The sequence below is a fragment of the Vitis vinifera genome, chromosome 13, assembly GCF_030704535.1.
Source record: "Vitis vinifera cultivar Pinot Noir 40024 chromosome 13, ASM3070453v1".
NCBI lineage: Eukaryota > Viridiplantae > Streptophyta > Magnoliopsida > Vitales > Vitaceae > Vitis > Vitis vinifera.
Window position 1 is genome coordinate 6,024,023 of NC_081817.1, and position 24,987 is coordinate 6,049,009.

Here is a 24,987-nt window from a genome sequence, read left to right on the forward strand (position 1 = left end):
TTGACCTAGTGTTATCGTACAATGCAAAAAATACATGATTGATGTAGATATTGTAAATATATAAAAAAATGAATTAAAAGGTTTAGAATCCAAAACACCTACAAGACTAAGTTCCTTATTAAACATTCCATACATCATTAAGAGTTTATATATCATCAAGAGTTCATAGATTATTAAGGGTTCATACATCATCAAAAGTTTATACATCACTTTTTAAAATTTAGAGAATTACTTAAAGTAATTTATGCACAATCATTTAAAGGTGAATCTTTTAAAAATCATTTGTTTTTGTTATCCAACACAATTTTAAAAATACGATCAAAACAATTTTTTTTTTGTTATATAAAAAATCTGATTAAAAATGTTTCTAATGAATGTGATATTAAAAAAATATATGCTAAAAGCATTTTAATTATCAACATCATTTCAAGCAAAATTTAAAATCCAAAAACAACGAGAGAGGAACAATTAATTTTTATATATTTTATTTCTTACATTAACGTTAATATGAATCAATTATTAGCATTAGTCCTCCTAAGTTAATCATAGAACACATTCATTTTTCAACGAGCTACCATGAATCCATTGTATTATTTGAATAACTACTTCAAATAATCCATTCACAAAATCAATTATTTTGAAGAATGAACTATTTTTCCATGATTTTAACACAAAATAATAATGTTCCAACTTTCTCTCGAACATCTTTAATACAATTTACCCTTAACTAATCAAATTTCAACCCACTTTAATAACAATCATAGATCAACTACATATTTGGAGACAAACATAAATAAAAGCTTCCCAACATTTATAGATCATACCTTACACTTTATCCTCAATCGGTATGAGGAAACATGGGAGGAATATCTCTTTCATAATTTGATCAAGATTTTGCACTTTTTCTAGAGCATCCCCTAGTGATTTTTAATGAGAGATGGTCCAATGTTCTTTCCTTGCTGCAGAGAAGCATAGAAATTTAGTCTAGTTTGGGCCTCAAAATTGACCACACTTGATAGATATGTTACAGACCATCACTTCCCACTTTTTTGGTTACCTTAAACACATCGAGAGGAATGATAAAATACTATGCCATGTTGTCCCATCATCATCTACACCCGGACCCATTAAGTGATTACCATATATGGCTTCAATTTTAGACTCTTTACCATTTTAAGTTATTTGTTGATTTGGTATATTGTTAAGATTATGGGCATATGTATATGTATACTTTTGACATAGCCACGTGTGTATTGGGGGCTTGATCGTACGGTTCTTAGAATGCCACGTGTACCATGATGATCTTGGGAAGTACTTGGATCCATTCGTGAGTCCTGACCCTTGGATACAAGATAATATTGTGGTGTACCGTCTAGCTCAGCTATACGCCTTAGACGTCCACGTCGCTTTCTTTATCTTTGAGGAGGTAGAGGGCTAACATGCGCTTAGGGGAACATGTCACGCAAGTGTCACGTAAATCAGATCCCAGAAGCTATACCCATCAGCGCCCAACTGAAATCGTACGGTACAGAGAACAGTAATTCTAAACCCTGCGATGTGTCGCACCGGCGTAGCGTAGTTTAACCTAGCTGCGAGATTCTATCTTGCGCAGTTAGAAATGTCCCTCAAAACCTAGGCAACCGAATTCCAGTTCCAATTGTTTTTTCATTTTCAGTTCCATTTCCATTCCCCCGTCTCGCTTTCTCTCTCTTGAAGGCCAAATCCCCACAGTCTCTTGCGGTTACAGCCTTACAGGTTCCATTGTTTATGTCTTTTATTGGTTTATCCTCTACTTATCTGCTATTTCCTAAATTTTTAAGCTTAATGTAGTTTCAGACTATCAATCACAGCAAACGCATGTACAATTTCACCACAGTCTTTAGAATCTAGGGTTTAAATAGCTGTTCTTTGTACGGAACTTCAATAAAGAATGCTCTGTGACTGGGTATCGTATCTTGGTATTCTTGGTATTCTTCTTGTCTGATTGCTGCCTTATGGTTATGAATCTTGGTTCTAATGGGTAATGTTGAGATACCCATTTGGCTAAAAGGGTTGCCATTGGCTCCCGAATTTCGCCCAACGGACACTGAATTTGCTGACCCAATTGCTTATATATCCAAAATTGAGAAAGAAGCTAGTGCATTTGGTATATGTAAAGTCATTCCTCCATTGCCGAAACCTTCAAAAAGATATGTGATTTCTAACTTGAACAAGTCATTATCAAAGTGCCCGGAATTGGGTTCTGATGTAAATGCCTCAACTGTTTGTTCTTCGGCAAAGATGGGTTCTGGGGATGGGGACGCTGATGGGGAGGCTCGTGCTGTATTTACGACAAGACACCAAGAATTGGGTCAAAACCTGAAGAGAACTAAGGGAGTAGTTCAGCCGCAAGCGGGGGTTCATAAGCAAGTGTGGCAAAGTGGAGAGATTTATACATTAGAACAGTTTGAATCTAAGTCAAAGGCTTTCGCACGGAATCTATTGGGTATGATTAAGGAGGTTTCTCCATTAGTAGTGGAGGCAATGTTTTGGAAGGCAGCATCCGAGAAGCCGATTTATGTGGAGTATGCAAATGATGTGCCAGGGTCTGGTTTTGGAGAGCCAGAGGGTCTTTTTCAATATTTTCATGGGAGGAGGAGGAGGAGGAGGAGGAGGAGGACATTTGGTCGATATTGTCGAGGAAGAGCTGATTGTGAGAAACATATAGCAGACAGTGTAAGGGATTCCCATAGTAATGAAAATAAAGATGCAGCCACCAAGAATAATGTAAGTCCATCTTTACCGACATCCAAGTCATGCACTAGTTTACCAATCATGTCATCAGATGAAACTTCACGCCAAAAGAATTTAAATGGTAGTAATGAGATGGAAGGTACTGCTGGTTGGAAGCTTTCAAACAGTCCTTGGAACCTACAAGTAATTGCACGCTCCCCAGGTTCACTTACACGTTTTATGCCAGATGATATCCCAGGTGTTACTTCTCCCATGGTTTATATTGGTATGTTGTTCAGCTGGTTTGCTTGGCATGTTGAAGATCATGAGCTTCACAGCTTGAATTTTCTTCACACTGGCTCTCCAAAGACTTGGTATGCAGTCCCAGGAGATTATGCATTTGCTTTTGAGGAAGTCATTCGTTCACAGGCTTATGGAGGAAATATTGACCGTTTAGGTATGGAACTTGGTAATAGTAGAATGTTTAATCAGTATATTGAGCATGTAAGGCAATTAAGAACTAAAAAAATGATACTTCTGTGTCTTCTGTTTCATCTTATGGCTGAGGGTGTTCTTCAACCCCTAAGGAAAATGAAAGAAATTAATCAATTCATAAGGTTAAAATTTTGTGATGTACAAAGATTAAAAAACATGCTGTCTGTGGTGACATGTTTGTCTTGTTAGTGCTGGCCTGATGTCCATATTGTCACCTGTCTTTGTGCATGTTCTAGCCATCTTTCATAGGATATGACTACATGGGCACACATCTCACTTTTTTGGGCTTTAAGAGGATAAGCCACAGCAGAAACATTTAGTTATTAAGATTTTGAAGCCTTCTAAGGCTACATTTTGCTTATATAACTGCTTGTTTCCCCAATGTCATAGAATCTGAGTGCACATGATTAGAAAAATGAATTTATTCCTGTCCCCTGTTCTCTCTCCCCCCCTAACTCACATATACAAAAAAGAAAAACCAATTTATGTTGAATATTGTCTATTATGGCAAACATCACTTTAATGTTCTCTCATCAATTAAAAATTTCTTATGCTATGTTTGGTTTCATGAAAGTACAAAAAAGAAAAAGAAATAATAAGGAAAGTTATTTTCTTATGTTTGGTTTACCATGGAAAATATGAAAGAAAATGAAATATAATTTATGTATTTTCAAATTATTTTATCTTTATATAGATTATAGAAGAAGAAAAATAAGTGAAATGAGTTTGTGAAATCGTGTAGAAATAATTTATTAACTTTAAATTTATTTTTTATTTTCTCAAACTTTTTCTTTCCTTTTGTTTTTCCTCTCTATTTCCTTTCCCTTGCGTTTTCCTTCAAATTTTATGAGGTCCAAAATAGGGTTAATGTTTGGCATATAACTTTCAGGGTCCGGTTTTTTAATTTTAATTTTATTTATTTTCTTGTCTATAGTCTTATCCATGTGAAAATAATGGCTGAATTTTTTGTTTAACTGTTCCCAAAAAAACACTTTTCCTTGAAGATATATTCTGTTTAACTATCTTATCTTAGGGTTAATTCATTGTTTATAGGGGAAGGACTGCACTATGCTAGCTTATAGTTGTTGCCCCAATTATCTATTTCCAGTTCTTCCTCAAATTTTCCAACCTTGTATTTCTAGGTTTTGTGTAATGGTGGCAGGGACCATTTGGATGTCCAGTTACCCATTGAAACTTTCCTGAGTTTGTTGTGACCTGGGTAAAAGCCCTTTGACATAATGTGATATGGTGCACTGACTTCACGGTCAATCAAAAACCATTCAGAAGCATGAGTGGTGTAAATATTGGGTTCTGGGTGTGGGTAAATTGATATCTGCTGTGTTAGGGAGGTAATTTCTACTATAGGAGTTTAAGGGTCCTCTTGCTTTGTTCCTATCAACAAAGGGTCCTCTTGCTTTGTAAAGACATCATGTTGTCAGGCCAAATAGTCAGAGTGAGGCAAAGTAATCACCTATTATTTTCCACGTGGAATTGAGCATTCATGCATATACATAATTGGAAATAGGCAACTTGATTAATGAGGTAGCTATGAGGATAGGTTTTGCACTCAGATCATAGTTTTGATACAATGAAATAGATTTTCAAACTAAGGAGGATGATCTCCATTCATCTATTAATTTACAACTCCCTTTATGATTTGATTATCCTGAACTTACTGTCAACCGTTTTTATTTTTTAAAACATTTATATGCCAATTATATCCTCAAGTTTTCTTCTTATATTGGTTTCTCAAAAATAGTTGTTGATATACCTGTGTTTTAGCCATCATGTATGTTATATATCAAACTCAAAAAATAAAAGGCTTTATAGGCATTAGTTAAATCATTAAATGAAATAACAACTTAAATGTTGAATTAAATGTTAGAAGTTAGACCATTGATTGGAACTTGTGTCAATTGAGTAAGACGCCTGGCATATAACTGTCCCTGCCTTTTGCCCTTGGTGTTACTTTTAAAATATCATACTAGTCTCTGCTCACATTTTGTTACCTTGCCTGGTCTTTTTGCTGGTTCATTGGTCTGACTGGGCAGTCCAATCCTGATTTAATGGATAATGATGTGCATGGATGTGCACACACACAAAAATAATGATCTTTTATAGCCTCAAGAAATTATATCGAAATATCTTGTATTATAAAATTGAATAATGATAGCATTTCAGAATTAAATGTGTAGTATAACAATTTGATTTTTTTTTTAATGGGCTACAATTGGCCAGAGTTGATTACAGAACTTATTGTAATAGGAATTTAATTGCCATCATCTTGTATTATAATATTGAATAATGATATCATTTCAGAACTAAATGTGTAATATAACAATTTGAATTTTTTTTAATGGGCTACAATTGGCCAGAGTTGATTACAGAACATCTTGTAATAAGAATTTAATTACTTATATAAAGTTCTTTTTGGGTAAAGGAACTGCTTTGAGAAGCATCAGAGGGGCTGCAATCCCTGTACACAGGGAGTGTACTTGGACTGCATCAGTGCAAGAGTATACAAATATAGAAAAGGAAAAGAACATAGCTTATTTGAGGATATACCTTCTACTCAAGGCTGCAAGACAAGCAACATAACTTATTTAATCTTTGATTGGATATTCTATCTCCACAGAAGTCCTTATATTCTCTTCTTTCCAAATGAATGAGGCCAAGCAAAGAGGAATGGGAAAAGTGTGTTTCCATACACTCAAATGAAGATAACCCAAAATAGGAATCCAAGTTTATAAAATACAAATTTCAAACACCTATCTAAAAATAATTAGCATTTTATTTACTTTTTGGTCGAAGGTGCTACCTTTGACCATTCAAGTACTACATTTTAATGATATAAGTTTGACCATCGTAGGTAACCATCGTAGGTACTACCTTTGATTGGTAAGTGCATGAAACTTGAATTATTTTTAGAGAGTTCTTATTTTATAATTATTTTAACACGAGTGTGTGGAAATTTTTCCAGGAGGAATAGTTCTCAACACCTTTCTTCTATTCTTCTTAGGTCCTATTTGAATTAACTTTTGGAGACCAAAAGTGGTTTCTTAATCCCAGTACTAGCTTATACTTGTGTTTGGGTGATTTTAGAAAAACCATTTTTGACTTCCAAAAAGGCTTAAGCAGGTAAGAAGGTTACCTTTTTTTTCTTTGATCAAAAACAAAAATGTATTAAATATGGATAAAGAAATACATAAGAAGGATGATCAATCCTCCCTAAAATGCGACAAAGTAGACCTACACATTAGTATAGTATCACATGGGAATATACAAAGAGAACATCTCATTGCTCTAATATTAAATAAACTTCTCTCTCCAAAAGATACCTAATCGATGCTCCTCTCCTTGCTAAACCAACCCATTTGATCTACACACCAAATAGTCAATCTGAACCACATTGAGAGGAATGCCCTTAAATGTTGTGGTGCATGAGGCCCAAGGGAAGGAATAGAAATGAATGAGATCCCATATAGTCTTTGAAGTCCTTGCCTTGTCCTAAAAAATCTTAGTGTTTCTTTCCCGCCAAACAACCCAAGTCAACTTGAGACAAACGATTTGCCAAAGAACCTTGCCTTTAATGAGCTCCCTAATCCACCATATGAGGTGACCATCATGTTACATATACTTTTAGGAGGAACCTAATCCATGTTGGCTAGTTTGAAGAAGGTTGCTTTTTGTGGAATCTGTGTGGGAAGCTGTGTTATATTTAATGAAATTCTCATTATACCAATATTCCAAACAAGGCCTTAATGGATGAGAGAGAGAACTGCAGGCTAGCAGCATAGGCAATATGCTATGCAAATAAGGCTTTAATGGGTCTTCTTTTCTAGCTAAAAAAGAAAACACCATGAGAGAGAGAGTGCACCATGCATCACAATTCCCAAGTAACTGGACAATTTGCTAACTAAAAGAGAGAGAGCACTATGCAAGTGAGCGTGTGTGTGTGAGAGAGAGAGAGAGTGAGCACCATGCATCAAATTGTCTGAGTAACTGGACTCTGGATATCAATATATATATATCACCAGACACCAGCAGCACCAGCCAACCAAACAACAAATGCCACTTTTCAGCCAAACAAAGGACAGCTTCTCACCTTGATATGGTTTGTGGTCAAAATTCTCTCCTATAATGTAGTCCAAACAAAAAGTGAAAGTTGTGTGTTTTTTTTTCCCAAGAAGAAAATAATATAATCTTGAATCTTTTTCAAATTGTAATAAGTCATTTCATTTATCTTTTGAACATCCTTTGGTTTATAATTTTAATCCTAATTTCAATTAACAATAATGTGTGACATATCATTCTTAGTTTCATACCTATCAAAAAAAAAAAAAAAAATCATTCTTAGTTTCACATTTTTATTTTATGTTGTGTTAAAAAATAATTCATGTCTGTGAAATTAGTAAAACATTTTTACTGTTACTTCCATAGCATTTCTGTGACTAGGGTCTAGTTACTTTTGTTGGCAGCTGCTCTCACACTCTTGGGCGAGAAGACAACTCTTCTATCACCAGAAGTAGTTGTTGCATCGGGAATTCCTTGTTGTAGGTAAGGCGCTTTTCTTATTCGCTTTTATTTTCCTTGTCCATATTTGCAATTTTGGGTTCATAAAGAGTTTTAATTGGTTTAGTTTTGATTTTTGAGGTGGTCGCCATTTGGTATTTCCAGCTCCCCATCCTTTTCAAAGTTTTACTAATTCTTTTCTGGTTTTTAGGCTGATACAGAACCCTGGAGAATTTGTTGTGACTTTTCCAAGGGCTTACCATGTAGGATTCAGCCATGGTAATTACTTTACAGTTTGCTTTCACATTTAGGAGGATTTTATGTAGAATATGGTTCTTGTGTGCTTCTGCATTTACAAATTGTTCTAACATTCTAGTGGCTTGCCAATTGACCTTTGGCACAATGAGACATTGGATTTATGTTGAAGGATTAACTCAAAACACTGAAATATTTCTTACTTTTGACTGGATGCAGAGTATACTGATTATCACCATTTATCCTACTTGCAGCATGTGTGCTGTTGATCTTGAATGATTTCAAAGTGCATTGTTGAACTCTGAAATGTTACAAGTTTTAATAGAATACTTAATTTGGCAGCTTTTCGGGTCTTCTGACAAGTAACTTAAAAATTTACTATTAGATGATCTGGTGGCTTTTAACAGCACTTGCTGAAATGATTTTCCCCTTCTCATTGTTGAGTGCTTAAAATTGGATATTTTGAAAGCAAATAAGTTGAAAGTTTAAGGATGGAGAAATATTAAACTTGTTGCCCAAAAAATGCAAAGAGAGAGAGAGAGAGGGAAGCTTGTTGCTAAAAAATGCACCCAAAAAAAAAAGTGCACAGAGAGAGAGATTGCAAAAATTTACCCTTAAAGAATAAGATGCAGGTGAACAATTCTATTTTCATCTTTACATGTAGTTGTTATTGTGGGCTTTTATTGTTAAAGGAGTAATTGTGCTAAAACATTTGTTTTGATATGGTTGAAATAGAGAATTCAACTCCCCACTGCATTCTAAAGGTTGTATTAATTTTTTTTTTGATTGGCAAACACACAAAGAAGCATATATTAGTAAGGAGCCCCAAAAACAGGCCCAAAAGCATACAGGGAGTATACAAGAGGCGCCCGAGGGCACAAAAAGAAGCAGAAATACAATACCAGCCCTCACCTAGCACCTAGCTAATAAAAAAAACCGAGTAAAGAGAGAGAACCTTCATTTACAACTGGTTTAGACCACACCCAAAGATTACAAACAAAAGAATTTTTCAACCTATTCAACGATAGCTCCTCATTGTCAAAGGCAATCCTATTTCTTTCCTTCCACACCACCCAAAAGATACACGAAGGGGCAGCCTTCCACACCTTTCTGCGCTTCTTGCCCATATTAAATCCACTCTACCCACTAAGGGTATCTCTAACTGAATAAGGCAGGACCCAAGAAACACCAAAAAGAGTAAATAATAATTCCCATAACACTCTAGCCTTGGAGCACTGAATAAGAATATGATCAATAGATTCTTCTTCCTCACAGCAAAGAAAGCATCTGTTGGCTAAACACCGACCCCTCTTTTTGAGTTGATCCAAAGTTAATGTTCCTTTTGATTGTGTTAATGGGGCCATTGACCATTAATTACCATTATAAAAGTCATTACTTTTTGCTACAACTTCTCGCTTTCATGTAGCATATACTTGTGATTGGATGTTGACATTTGGATCAAAAGGATTAGAATAGCATTGTCAAGTAGTTTTGATGGCTGTTGGAGAGTATTTATTTTCCCCTGTTTGGATCAGGTTTTGTAATGTAGGGAAGGATTTCTCATCCTTCTCTTGTATTCTCATATTTTAATGAAAATGTTTTTGTTTCTGATAAAAGAAAGTATGGCATATACTTATTTAAATATAATGGATTGAAATTTGATTTCAGTATTATTTATGAGTGAGATGGTTTTAATAGATTATTGAAAGTTCGTCTGTTATAAGGGTCATTCATTCCAATAATAGCCAATATATTTCTGGAGTTGTATTACTTTTAACATACAGTTCCTGGTGTTTTCTGTCAATATCTGTAAATAAAACTCATTCATAAAATGCTCTTTATTCTACACATTGAATCATAGTTTCTTTTGCAACTAGCATGCTTTTGTTGTCTGTTCATCATAGCTAGGTAAATACTGTTAGAACTCTCTTTGAATCCTTATTTTCTCCGTCATCCATCTTAGAGCTTTTACTGGCTTCTTATAGCCTTGTTTTATGTAACCTAGGTTTCAATTGTGGTGAAGCTGCAAACTTTGGAACTCCACAATGGCTTAAAATAGCAAAAGAAGCTGCGGTGCGCAGGGCTGCTATGAGTTATCTCCCCATGCTGTCTCATCAGCAGCTGCTATACCTGTTGACCATGTCTTTTGTTTCAAGGTCAGTTTACATCCTTTTGTACATTCTGTTGACTTTGTTTTGCCATAGCTGAAGTTATTCTGTTCATGTTGCTTTAGAAACTCAAACCTGCTAGATTATATATTAGTTGAACGATCATCGAGTTCCTTAAAATTAGATGTAACCTTCCCTATGCAAGTAAGAATTCAAGTTGTTCCTTCAAAGACTGATACAGTTAATGTGCTTTTAGATTTGCTGAAAGTAGGAAACATAATTTTAATTTGCATACCATATTCTTATACTGGTCCCTGTCATAGTTTTATTTTCTTACCCAAAAATAGACTGTTTTATGTTGTGAACGTTTTCCATTAGATATTTGTTATTAAGACCTCTGTCCTTATTCTCTTCAGTCCCATTCTCATATATGAGGTTGGGAATATTGAATCTTATGATATTGGTTGGAATTATTGATGTTGGTACACTTTTTATTCTTTATTCTTTATTCTTTTTTAAACCTATTTCAAATAAAAATATTTTTACATTGATTTGTTGGGAGGGACAGTTCAGGCCTTCTCAGTTTTCACAATGTCATTATATGTCTCACTCCTTGGTAGTACCTGCAAATTTGGAGTAATAATTTACTTGTAGTGATACAGACTAGCTAGCCCTTAGCATGTTTTTCTTAGAGCTTGAAGATCAACCAAGAAAGGCTTTCTGGTTATCTTCGAAGGTCCTGTTCTGCCATCTAGTGTGATGCTGACATCAGCACTTTTACGGGCTACTTTCATCATGTAAATGCAGGGGCAGTGCTTTCTCTTGTTTGTATAGCTCTGTGCACAAAAGCTACTTTTAACAAAATTTTCAACCCTATTTCTATTTTCTATTTTCTATTTTTGATGTATAGTTTTTAGATTTGTTTAAGAAGTTTTGGCAAAAGCTGGAGATTGCTTGATTTAGTTAGGGACTGGAATTCTTACTGAAACTCGTGTTGACCTTTTAAGGTGCTGCTTACCTAATTACCATGCTATTTTTGGTTTTTCAACCTCCTTTTTTCTGAGCTGGTGATTGCTAATAACGTGTGTAAGATTTCCGAGGTTCAAAATTTACTGGAACTTTTGACTGTTAGTTCCTTTGATTGGGCTGATGCTCTAATACGAGGAAATTCTCTACTAAAACCGTCAAGCAGCTCATTTTATGGTTGTATTTATTGTGTGGGGTACTTAGGAAGTGTTGAATATATTATTGTGAGCTTGTTTGCATGGGAATGTCTATCAACAATTATACGAGGCTTTTCCTCAAGGGAGAAATTGCAGATTGTAGATAACTGCATTTAGCTAAATGGTTTAGTTATATATAATGGCATAGTCTGCAAAGTTGTACATTGAAGGTTACTGAAATTTTGAATTTAATATTTTGGTTGGTTAACTTAATGAAGCTTTTGTAGGATCAATGTGAAAATATGTTTTTCTTTTTTTTACTTTTTGTTTTTTTCTTGGGGTTGAGTGGGTGGGTTGGGGTTTGATTAGCACAAAATATGAATGTGATGAGGGTGAATCTCCAAGATCTAGCCAAGAAGAATGAAAGGGAGTAAAGAAATTCCATGTTACTCTATCAAGGGTATTTAGATAAAATTTCAGTTTTATTAGGTTCATAATTAATTAGTAGTTGGTATTTGAGTTTAATTTAAAATTTGATAACTTTTCTTTATTGAAAATTTCTTTTTAAAAGAAGTTTTTATGTTTCTAAACTTTCTATTTTTGATTTTTTTTTTAGTTTCTATTTGAGTTCTTGGAATCTAGAAATATTCTTTATTAGAATACTTATTACTAGACGTTTCTATAAAGTTAAGTTCCTAATTCTAAAAAGACGGTTTCTATTTTTTAAATTCTTTTTTTATAAGATTTAATAGTTTTGGAAAGGGAATAATAGTCCTAATAAGATACCACATAGATTAAATTTCTATTTTTATGATTTTATTCAATTTGTATGATTTTTTAAAACCTATGAGGGAGACTAATTGATGTAAAAACAATATTAATGATTGATGACGAATAATATTAAGTTTTTCCATACTGCACCACATCCTTGCTTCTTTTTGGGCTTCTTGCACCACATCTTTTAAGGGCATTCCCCTTATGTGGTTCAACTAGATTTGTTAAAGGTGTGTAGCTCCAACGGTGTGGGTTAGCAGGGAGAGGTTTTTTGTAATTACTAAATAGCTTTTTTGCTTTTGATATTCATTTTGTTTAGCTTTCATTTGTGGGAGGATTCCTCATCCTTCTATTGTATTTCTTAATTTCTATTTCAATATAATTCATTGTTGTCTCCTATAAAAAGAAAAAAAAATCAAGTTTTTCCATACTTTGCAATTTTTAATGGTAAGACTCTATTACTTTTCTTCTAGATGAGACTTAAGGTTTCTTGTCTTTCTTTTGTATTTTATTTTACTTTTTTTCTTCTTGTTATAATTTTATTCTTGTTCCCCTCCTTAAATCTTAAAAGCCCTAATGTAGCTTATTTGATTGTAGACAATCATCTTAGGGTTGACTTACATCAATTTTGGTATTCAAGCCAAAGTTTTTGGCTTAAGGATGTATATTACTTGAGGAGTGGAACAAGTCATACAACCATGATCGAAAATTTGAAAGTTATAATTCTTTGATGTGACCATTTGTGACCAAACCAAATGCAAATAATAGGAGGATCGACATTGGAGTAGTACTTCCAAACTTTTGTTGTTTGCTAAGGGGGACTATACAATATGATTAAGGACAGAGGTAGTAATTTCAAGATAACTTCACAAGAACTTGTTAAAAAGTTTATTTTAAAGATGGATAAGCATCCAAATCAAATATTATTTTAGAAGTATTTTTGTTTATTTGTTAGTCTGCAGGTCATTATAAGTAGTATATATTTTTGTAAGAAAAATTTTCATTTTATTTGTTTTATTATAAGCATATTAAAATATTTTATTACACCATTTTAAACTAAAAAATATAGTAAAGAAAATAAAAAAAGGGTAATAAATAAATGCAATATAATAATAAAGTTGGGTATAATGTGTATAAAATATATACATACATATATATATATATATATTATAAAAAGTTAGTAATATTATTCTTTATAATAATATTTCATATAACATGACATGTGTATTAGATAAAATTTTAATTATATTTCTTTTCACTGTTTTTAATATCAATGAAAACTCAAAACCAAACAAGATTTCACTATTTTTCATTCTTGAAAACAATTTCATTTTGTTCAATGAAACACATTTTCAAGAAAAGAAAAAACTAGCAAATAAAAACTGTTTTTAGAAAATGAAAATAGAAAATGATAACTTAAAAGAAATTTCCAAAGCAAATACAACCTTAATTACTTTATTAAAGTATTGAGGTAATTATATTGTTTTTTTAGGTTCTCTAGAGTCATCATTAGATAGTAATCAATATTTAAGTTTAATTTAGAATTTAGGAAGTTCTTTTATTGGAAATTTCTTCTTAAAAGAAGTTTCTATATTCTAAACTTTCTATTTTCTAAAAGATTGTCTTCCCCCCCACCCCCCCTAAAGTTTCTATTTGAGGCTTTAAAACTTAGAAGTGTTATTTATCAAATACTCTTTTTCACAAGAAGTTTCTATTAAGTTAAGTTTCTAATTCTAGAAGTGTTTTAAAAGGCTATGAGGGTGAGACTCTATGACTTAGCCTTGGGGCAATTGAGGCTTAAGCTTCACCTTGTTGAGGCTTAGAACTTTGAGACTAGCCTTAAGATTGTTGAGGCCTAAGCCTCAAATATCCAAAAGGTTTTTTGCCTTTGTGGGCTTTTGATATATATTTTATAAGAGGCTTAAGCCTCAATACTCAATGAATTTTTATGGGTCCTGCCATATATGCTTTTGTGGGCTTTTGATATAAATTTTATGAGTTTTGTATTAGGTTGACTTGGTTAAACCTTCTACAAAATAAGTCTTAGTTGACTTCCAATCAACCTTTTAAATGAAATTGAAAAAGAGAGATTGAGAAGAAAGAATAGGGGAATTGTTGATCATCTTAGTGGTTGATGTCATTTATGATCATTATCTTATTATTGATAAATAAGAAAAAATACCATTGCAATAGCTGGACAAAGAAAAAGAATGAGTGGATATTAATATCGATGGGGAGGATAATATAACAATTAGATATGATTATATTTCTTGGAAGATCCTACAAGCGATAGTGATGCTAATGTTGAAAATTATTTTATGAAATCATGAGAAAGAGCTAAATTTAATAAGAGAGAAAAATGAAGTAAATTAGAAACTATTAACAATGACAAATAATTAATTTTATCATTATGAAGTGTTTTTTTTATTATTCATTTTTCTTGTGACTTCAAGGGGTTTTTTTTTTGTATTTTTTTTATTATTTATTTGTTTAAATTGAGGCTTACACTTCATTTTGCCTTGAGGCTTTTGCCTTGTCTCATTTGGGTAAAAGCCTCAAAACTGCCTTAAGCCTTTTTGTGGAATAATGTAATTAGGAAAGATTATAACTATATATTTTTGTAATTAAGAAGAGGATTAGGACAATCTTGTAATCGAGGGGATTTGATAGAATTAGGTTAGGAAAGTTTCTACTTTTGGTACTAGGAATACTTGTATAAATGTGGGTATGTGCAGATTGAAATCAAGGAAGCAATTTATTCTTTTTACCCTTCAAGTCTTCTTTTTCTACATGGTATTAGAGCTTCCAAACTCGTAAATCTGGAAATCAAGAGGATTTTTTTTTTCTTTGGCCTTCATTGTCGAGTTGAAAGTTTAGTGTTGACCTTCATTATCGATTAAAGGGTTTCTTTTGCTTGAACACAGAGATCCCATCATTGCCTCCGCCTCATCGTTGTGAACACAAGCTTCCTTTAGTGTCACCATCCTCGTCTTTGTCTTGCCCATTGTCGTGCCACTGAGATTGCATCGCCACAATGACACCATTGCAAAAGCGAAACCTAGTTCAACCAAGTGTATCCCTTTTGTAAACTCATTGCAAAACATAGATTGCACCCTCGACTTAGCACTAGTACACCCGTCTTCTTCTGCATCATTGATCTCTCGCTCAAGTTATGTGAGCCTCTGCTGGCAACGACAACCCTCCTAGTGCTGTCAAAAACAACAAAGCATCGTGTCCTCCACGAGTTCACTACAATTATCCTTCACTGCCAACAAGATTGAGTCGAGTTCCAACCTCCACAGGCCATCGTCATCTCTGCTGGCAATGACAACCCTCCTAGTGCTGTCAAAAACAACAAAGGATCGTGTCCTCCACGAGTTCACTACAATTATCCTTCACTGCCAACAAGATTGAGTCGAGTTCCAACCTCCACAGACCACCGTCATCTTAGATTGTTGCAACTAGGTTCCCATACGTGTGTTTTTTAGCTTGAGTGTTTAGGCCTTAAGCCTTAACGCCTTTTATAGTTCCTTTTTTCTTTTCTTTTTTTTTTTTCAACAAAAGAGAAAAAAAAGGAAAAGAAAAAAGGAAAAGGCCAAAAAAAAAAAAGGATAAAAAAATTGTAACAAGAAAAAAAAAATGTCTGAGGTATAAAAAACTATCGTTGTTACCACTCAATATGAAATAATGATAACCACTTACAATGGAAGGCAGTAGGAAGATAATGGACAAGCACACTTGTCTTTTGTTCAACCAATTGAAGAAAGATCCATAAAAAAGGTAGATTCAATTAAGAGGAGATTGAAAAATTAAGAACTTTGTTGAGAACTCTTAAAAAACCTTCAAGTACCTCCTCATTGGCACTTTCAGGTAAGTTTCCAATTTCCATTGAATTACCTTTGTCAATTCATAGGTTATAGATTCTGGTGCCATAAATCACATGACTTATTCATCACACCAATTTCACAACTATAACCCTTGTCCAAGCAATAGGAAAATAGCTACAGCAGATGGTTTATTAACCATCGTCATAGGTGTAGGAGATATCTAAGTTAGTCCTATACTCACACTTAGAAATGTGCTTTATTTCTAAAAGTTGCCTACTAATCTTGTCTCTATACAAAAGCTTACAAAAGATTTGAGTTGTAATATGATTTTTTACCATACTGGTTACGTATTTTAGGACCAGAATTTGGGAAAGATGATTAAACTTGTTAAGGAACAAAACATGCTATACTACTTTGAGACACCAAGCAAATCATCTGTATCTCTTCTTTCAGAGCATCGTATTTTTTAATAAAGAAAAAATTTAGCTTCATCATTGTAGGGTTGAACATTTGTCATTTAGAAACTCTTAAAATCTTGTTTCCTTCTCTTTTTAGGAACTTAGACGTTGAGCGTTTTCATTGTGAGGTATGTGAACTAGCTAAACACAAGAGTTCAACCTTTTCAATCAGTAATAAAATAAGTTCAAAGCCTTTCCATTTAATTCATAGTGATGTTTGGGGTCATTCCCCTATCCCAAATATATTTGGGGCACGTTGGCTTGTGTCTTTCATTGATGATTGTACTAGGGTCTCTTGAACAAATCTGATGTGAGTTTTGTACTCCCAAATTTCCATAACATGACAAAAAATCAGTTTGGTGTCACTATCAAAAGGTTTCGGTCTGACACTGCCTGAGATTATTTCATTCAAGTCCTAACTTCATACTTTCATCATGAAGGTATAATTCATGAGTAATCGTATGTAAATACCCCACAACAAAATGAAGTTCCTGAGAGGAAAAATGGTCACCTACTTGATACGGTACATGCTTTTTTGTTCCAAAAACATGTGCCTAAATCTAAATAGGGGGAAGCCGTACTAACACATATCTCATAATTCTATTACCTTTTAGAGTTTTAGGTTTCAAAAGTCCTATGAAAATACTCTTATCATTTATCCTAACATGAGAACTATAAAACATCTCATTCCTAAGATATTTGGGTGTGTGTCCTTTGTACATGTTTACAGTCTAAACAGGGGAAAATTGGACTTAAGAACAATCAGATGTATTTTTGTGGGATATTTGTCAACTAGAAAGGGATATAAGTGTTACCATCCACCATCCAAATTTTTTTTTTTTGTCTTAGCTGATGTTACTTTTAATAAAAGTGAATTTTATTATCCCACTCCTTATCTATAAGGGAAGAATTCCATTGAGGAAGATAAGATTCAAGATTCCTGTTTCATTGATCCCTTCTCATTGACCCTATTAAACCTTCTAGAGTGTTTGATCTAGTATTTGTACCTCTCATTGACCCTATTGACCCTCCTAAAGTGTCTGATCCAGTATTTGTACCCTCCTTTAAACCTGAGTCATCCATTGAACCTACTTTTGAAAATCGAATTGGCAAAGTGTGCTCAAGGAAGAAAGCTGCAATCCCTCGACTTATACAAGTCCAAGAATATGAACTGACTTCTGGAAATGAGGTAACGGGTTCTCATCTTCCCTTACAAACCGTGTCAGAACTTTAGGTTGAAAAACCCATAAACCAAAACCTCTCTATTGCCATTAGGAAGGAAATGAAGGAATGCACTAAACGTCCTTTGTATCCACTTTCCCATGTTATGTCATTCAAAAAGTTGTCTTTATCCCATAAGAGTTTTCTTATAAGTTTGAACAATGTTCATATTCCCACCACTCTATCTGAGGCTTTGTCTAATGAAAATTGAAAACAAGCCATGAATGCAAAAATGGAGGCCCTTTATAAAAATAAAACTTGGGAGTTAGTAGATTTGTCTGTAGGAAAAAGGCCATTGTGATGTAAGTGGGTCTATATTGTTAAGTATATAGTAGATGGAACATTAGAGAGGTACAAGACGAGATTGATGGCTAAAGGATATACTCAGACATATGATGTGGATTATCTAGAGACATTTGCTCTGGTTGCCAAGATGAACATAGTCCGAATTTTTTATCATTGACAACAAATTATAATTGGGATCTACAATAGTTTGATGTCAAAAATGCATTTCTAAATGGAGATCTGGAAAAAGAGATTTATATGGGAGGCTCTCCTGGATTTGGAAGTAACTTAGCCACTAAAAAATCTCTATACGGGTTGAAACAATCTCTAAGGGTGTGGTTTGGAAGGTTTGCTAAAGTAATGAAAAACATAAGATACAAAGAAAGTTAGGGAGATTATATGTTGTTCATCAAACATTCAGCTTAAGGGGGAATTACAACTCTTTTGGTATATATAAATAACATTATTGTGATAGGAAATGATGAAAAGAGAAACACACTTTGAGGCGATGCTTGACCAAGGGGTTTGAGATTTGAGATTAAAGAGTTAGGAATGTTGAAATATTTCTTAGGAATTGAAGTTGTACATTCTAAGTAGGGAATTTTTATTTCTTAGTAGAAATATGTAACAAACCTCCTCAAGGAAACAAGGAAGTTGACATGTAAACCAATAAGCACATCAATAGATCTTAATCATAAGCTTTGAGAGGTTGAGAAAGATGTTGCGGTAGATAAAGAGATGTATCAATGTCTAGTAAGAAGACTCATTTATATCTTTTACACAAGACTGGATATAGCATCTGTTGTGAGTGTGATTAGTCAATTCATGCACAGTTCAAAAGAGGTTCATTTGCAAGCTGCTAACCAAGTGCCACAGTACCTTAAGGGGTCTCTAGGAAAGGGCATCCTATTTAAACGAAACTTAGGATTAGTACTTGAAGTATACACAAATGCAGATTATATTGGATTTGTGGTTGATAGAAGATCAATCACCGGGTATTACACCTTTCTTGGTGAGAATCTAGTAACATGGAGAAGTAAAAAACAAAGTTTGGTAGCAAGGTCTAGTATAGAAACAAAATTTTGTACAATGTCCCAAGGAGTTTGTGAACTACTATGGATGAAGATTATTTTGGAATATTTGAAGATTAAATGGGATGACCCAATGAAACTTTACTACAACAATAAATTTGCAATCAATATTGCACATAATTTAGTGCAACATGATCGAACGAAGCACATAGAGATAGACATTTTATTAAGGAGAAACTAGATAATAGGTTGATCTGTACTCTTTATGTATCTATTAATCGTCAACTTAGATATATACTCACCAAAGGTTTAAGCAGTACAACATTTCAAGCAAGTGTATCTAAGATGAGAATGGAAAACATCTATTCACTAGCTTGAGAGGGAGTGCAGAAGAATGTAATTAGGAAATATTATAGTTGTATATTTTTGTAATTAAAAAGACGATTAGGACAATCCCATAATCAAGGAGATTTGATAGAATGAGGTTAGGAAAGTTTCTATTTTTTGTACTAGGAATACTTGTATAAATATGTTGGTATGTACATATTGAAATCAAGGAAGAAATTTATTCTTCTTGCTTTCCAATTCTTCTTCTTCCACACTTTTAAAACATTGAATTCTAGAAAGAAAATTTCTATGATAATATGAAAATTAATAATTGATGATGAATAATATTAAGTTTTTGCATACTTTTCAATTTTCAATGGTGAGACTTTATTACTCTCTTTCAGTTGAGATTGCTAATAGGTCTTAGTGAAATTCTAAGGTTTCCTATTTTTCTTCTTTATCTTTTTATTTTTTTCCTCATATTTTATTTTGCTTTTTCCTTGCTATTATAATTTTACTCTCGTTCCCCTCCTCAAATCCTAAAAGATTGAAGCCCTAGCCCATTTTATTTGATTGTCCTACATCAAGATGACAATATAGCATATATCATTCCTGTTAAGGATTATATCATTCTTTTTCTCTGGCAATTTAGCTCTCAAACTCAGTGTCTATTGATTTTCTGGAACTACATCCTGCTTGGTCCTGATTATGAGGATGATCAGCTAAAATGAGATGAGTTGGGCTCAGTACATATTATCTGAAAGTGGGCTGTTCCCTTTCATGCATTTCATTAATTTATAATTTATGCAACATTTTGCATTTATTGTTGGGGACTGAGAACCATATTAGAGGGCTGAACAGGTTGATTCGATGCTTTTATGCTTGATGGCCTAAGAAAATAGTTTGGTGATTGCATTTGGAATACATTTGATAATTTTAGAAAACTTCTACATAATCTAATTGCATATTTAGCTTTTGAGTTGTAGTCTTTTGAATACTTCAGGTTTTTTGGTGGATCTGTATGTGTTTTTGCATTTTCATGCATTGATACTTCTATGCCTATGTGGATTTTCTTTGCTTAATGTCCATGAGTGATCAGTGGGCATCTAATGTTTAATTATTTCTCAAGTTCAATATGCTGGAATTGTTTTGATGCCAGAGTGCCACGGTCCTTAATACCAGGGGCTCGGAGTTCTCGTCTGAAAGATCGCCAGAAGGAAGAAAGAGAACTGTTAGTAAAGCAGGCATTTATAGAAGATATGTTAAATGAAAATAATCTATTATCTGTTCTTCTTGGGAAAGGATCAACCTACCGTGCAGTGTTGTGGGACCCTGAGTCACTACCGTCTTCTACTAAAGAGCCTCAGTTGTCCACTGAGATCACCACTGTTTCTACCAAACCAAGAGAAAATATTTCTGAGGTTGAGAACAAGGACGATAGCAATCAGAATGATTTGTTTGACAAGATGAGCTTGTATATTGAAAATGTAAATGATTTATATTTGGACGATGATGATTTGTTGTGTGATTTCCAAGTCGATTCGGGGACTTTGGCATGTGTGGCTTGCGGGATTCTTGGTTTTCCATTTATGTCAGTGGTACAGCCATCTGATAGAGCATCAATGGAATTTCTTCATGCAGATCATCCTCTGGTTGAAGATCGAGCTGGAGATACAGAAACTATGAAATCTTACTGTCCGTCAGCCGTTCATGGCACTTCTAAAGGTCCTGTTTCAGGTATTAAATGCACAAACTTTGTGTTGACCCCTTTTTTTTTCTCTTTTATTTATTTATTACTTTTTTTAAATAAGTTTTTTCTTGACTATGTTATCTCCTGTTTCTTTTTCTGCCTTGCTTTAGTTGTCACTTAGTCATTTTGTATAGCAATTTTCAACCAGATTTTCAATGACGCCACGATGGACATAATGCATCTGACATTTCCATGGATTTTTTTTTACAAAGATGTGAGAAAAATCTTAGAGAAAGTGGAAAATGTTCCAGAGGCCATGAGAGGAGGTTCTGGCTCAAATTAATTTTGAAAGTTGGTTGATGTTTTCACTTTAGGTTTTTTGTGGACTTAGGTGCTTTCACTTACCACTGTCCAGCCAAATTTCTTTTATAAAAAATTACTTTGTTGTGTGACTGATGTTATAAAGCTGCCTCTGTAATTAGTGCCAATAATTATTTACTTTCTTTTATGCATGGAGTTCATGTATGGTGTTGTGGTTGACCATAAAATTCAATTGGGAAGAACCTTTAATTAATCTTTCTTTCACTTTACATATTTGAATGCTGCTCCCCTCTTTCTGTGTTAGTAACTTTAACCTGATAAATGTGTACAGACTCCAATTTGCACTATAGTAGAAGTGGGAGATAGCTATTCCCAGTATTAATAGAATGGAGGGACATATTCAGGACATTCATTTTTTTTTTCTATTATCGCACAGGTACACAAGTTGACAAAGATGAAACAACCAAGGAGGAAATATCTTCTGCTATCCTGATGACCGAAAACCTGAAGTGTAGGAAAGATTTGAAGTTGATAAAAGATGGAAAGGAATCCTCAATAGATGCTAACAGTTTATCATCCGAAGTAACTGAGAGCATCAAGCTGGACAAGTGCACTTCACTTCAGCATCCAACTGGGGCCTCTTCAAATACAGCCTTGGACCAATCCAAGCTTCATTCTGCAGGGGATCTTCCTCCTATTCCTGATCTTTCTCTGCCTCCTGAGAGCCTGCAAATGCCCTTAATAACCAATTTTGAGAAGGGATGGAATAAGTCTACTGAACTTTTGAGACCGCGGATTTTCTGCCTAGAGCATGCTGTTCAAATTAAGGAGTTGCTGCAGCCCAAAGGTGGAGCAAGCATGCTTATAATTTGCCATTCAGGTGACAATTTTTTACTCTCTTTATATTATTGTTCGAGAGAAGTGGAATCTTTTTTCAACTCCAAATTCTAATGGCTTATTTATTTGGTTATTGCTTGTTTCCCCAACACCAGCCTAGGATTTTCCTACCAAATTCCAATATCAATGTAAATTATAAATTAGAGTCAATCAACACTCAGCAGTTAATTTCCACTACATGATATTTACATCTCTTGGTTTTTGCAACTAACCACTAAGAGTATCAGATGCACCGTCTCATCTACAGTAGTAGTAATAGTAGTAGAAACAACTGCGTTTAATTTTTGTTTTTTTTCTTAAATTGCAAGTTTGTTTTATTGGCAGTTATTTGATTTTTGCTAATTTACTGATTTTGATTTTTGTAGACTATCAAAAAATAAAGGCACATGCCACAACTGTTGCAGAGGAAATTGGTCACCCTTTTAATTATAATGAGATTCCTTTAGATACTGCCTCCCAGGAAGATCTGAATTTGATCAATCTGGCAATCGATGATGAAGAACATGTTGAATGTGGAGAAGACTGGACCTCGAAATTGGGTATCAACTTGCAGTACTGTGTTAAGATCAGAAAGAACTCCCCATCTAAGCAAGTACCACATGCGTTGGCCTTGGGTGGTTTGTTCACTGACACAACTTCCAGTTCTAATTTCTTGAGCCTCAAGTGGCAGTCCAGGAAATCTCGCTCAAAATTGAAGTCAAATCTTCCATCCCATATCAAACCATATGAGAGTAATCAAATAAAGGAGGTTGAAGTTATGGAAGGAAAGTCAGTTGGTAGCACAATTAGAAAAGAAGATAAACTTATTCAATATTCTCGAAGAATTTTCAAGTTTAAATCAGGTGGTGCTGAAGGAGCAAGTAGGGCTCGTGGACGCCCTAGAAAGAACCTGCCAAAAGACGTTTCAGCTACTAGTTGTGATATTGTCAAAAATATCAGCAGGACATCTAATAATAGTCCAAATATTGAAAAAGAGGGAGGTGAATCTGCAGGGTTGGATTTCTATGCTTCTTTTGGAAAATCTGAAATGCTTCATGAAGTCCAGGTGCTCGAGGCAACTGAGGATTTGAGCAAGAATGCTGTTCCTGCACAGGTTATAAATCCACTTGTCACTGCTACCCCAGTGGTTAAAAGTGTTGAGGCACGGATTAATAATCAAACTTTGGAGGATGAGGCATGTAATTCAGTGACCTGTGATGGTTCTGAGATGCCACTGGAGATTAATATCACTGAGGTAACTGGTGAGAAAAACAAGATCTTGGGCGCTGAAAATGATTCAACTCTACCTATCATTTCCGTCCCAACTGTTGAAAAATCTGGAATTCAAATGGATCATCAAATTATGGAGGAAGTCAACATGACAAATGAGCCTGGTAATTTGACTCAGTATAATTCTGAAGGACAGCATGGCATCCAGGGTGATGGGGATGTGTTGATGAATGAAGTTTCTGATTGTGACAACTTTACAAGTTCCCATGGCCCAGTTGGGGAAGGTTTTGATGCGCAGATAGAGAACGTGGTTATAGAGGAATCTTGCACGAATGGTGAGATAGGTGAATGCATGATTTTGGATAAAGAAGCATCAGAGCAGGGAATCCTGATTGCAGATGGAAGTGGTGATGAGGAACACATTTTAAGCAATGATGCAATGACAAACCAGCCTCCTCCTCCCTCAACGGTAGAAAGTTCAGAAATTCCAAGAGAGATCTGTCCTGTGGAAGACTTGAGCAATGGTGCTGAGGTTTGTTCTTCACTAGACAACAGAGAATTGGAAAACATCGACTCCAAGGTTTGTTCTTCACCAGACAACAGAGAATTGGAACATATTGACTCCAAGGTCTATTCTTCACCTGACAATAGGGACTTGGAAAACATGGACTCCAATAAGGTGAACCCCAAATCAACCAAAAAAGCAGAGAGAAAAAGAAAGCGAGAAGGGGGGCAGAAAACAGAAGACAAATTCTACTTTGATAGCTTTATTAGGAGTCCATGTGAAGGGTTGAGGCCAAGGGCCAAGAAAGATGGTAGCACTGGGGCCGACACTAACAAACCGGTTGTGGAGAAGCCAATGGCCAAAACGAGAAAACCTGCAGATACATCAGGTCCCCACAAGGATAAGAAAGAAAACACAAAGGGGTCACACAGGTGTGACCTAGAAGGGTGTCGGATGAGTTTCAAGACGAAGGCAGAGCTACTCCTTCACAAGCGCAACAGGTGCCCACATGAAGGGTGTGGGAAGAAGTTCAGTTCCCACAAGTATGCGATGCTTCATCAAAGAGTTCACGACGATGAGAGGCCACTCAAGTGCCCGTGGAAGGGTTGCAGCATGTCATTCAAGTGGGCGTGGGCGAGGACAGAGCATGTACGGGTGCACACTGGAGCGCGGCCATACCAATGCAAGGTGGAGGGGTGTGGGCTCTCATTCAGGTTTGTATCGGATTTTAGCCGGCATAGACGGAAAACAGGTCACTATGTGAACAACACACCCAAGTGAGATGGATGTTACATCCTTGTAATTGTATTATTCTCGGTTGGGCATTAATAGGTTAGGGATAGGCTGATCCCTTTGTTAGTTGGGGGGGCTGGGGCTGGGGCTGGGGCAATGGCCAATGTGGCATTCTCAAATCAACTGAATGCATCATTGTAGTTGGGTTTTGAGTGTTCAGTTCACCTTCTGATTATTTTTATTTTATCTGCTCTACACTGTTAGAAACTTGGATTTGCCCAAATGTCTTCAACAGGCTGGATAGTGATGAAAGCAAGCCACCGCTCTCACCAAATTGGTGGGTCCTCTTAGGAATCGTTGTCTTGTAAGATCTGGATGTTCTGGATGGTTCCATGCTGTGTGGAGTCACAAATGGAAGTCACTCATTTACATTATTATCTTGTGTAAGTGGTAATCAGATGGGCC

At 34.8% G+C, this 24,987-nt stretch overlaps 1 protein-coding gene across 1 annotated transcript; it reads left to right on the top strand.

The window, feature by feature from the left end:
- Positions 1-1,464: 1,464 nt before the first annotated feature.
- LOC100256547 (lysine-specific demethylase ELF6) lies at positions 1,465-24,956 on the top strand. Its single transcript, XM_010660089.3, has 7 exons — positions 1,465-3,169; positions 7,686-7,764; positions 7,931-7,998; positions 9,980-10,130; positions 20,328-20,905; positions 21,616-22,059; positions 22,442-24,956. Exons 1-7 carry the CDS (start codon positions 2,017-2,019, stop codon positions 24,568-24,570), a joined length of 4,602 nt encoding a protein of 1,533 aa, XP_010658391.1. The 5' UTR covers positions 1,465-2,016; the 3' UTR covers positions 24,571-24,956.
- The last annotated feature ends 31 nt before the right edge of the window (positions 24,957-24,987 follow it).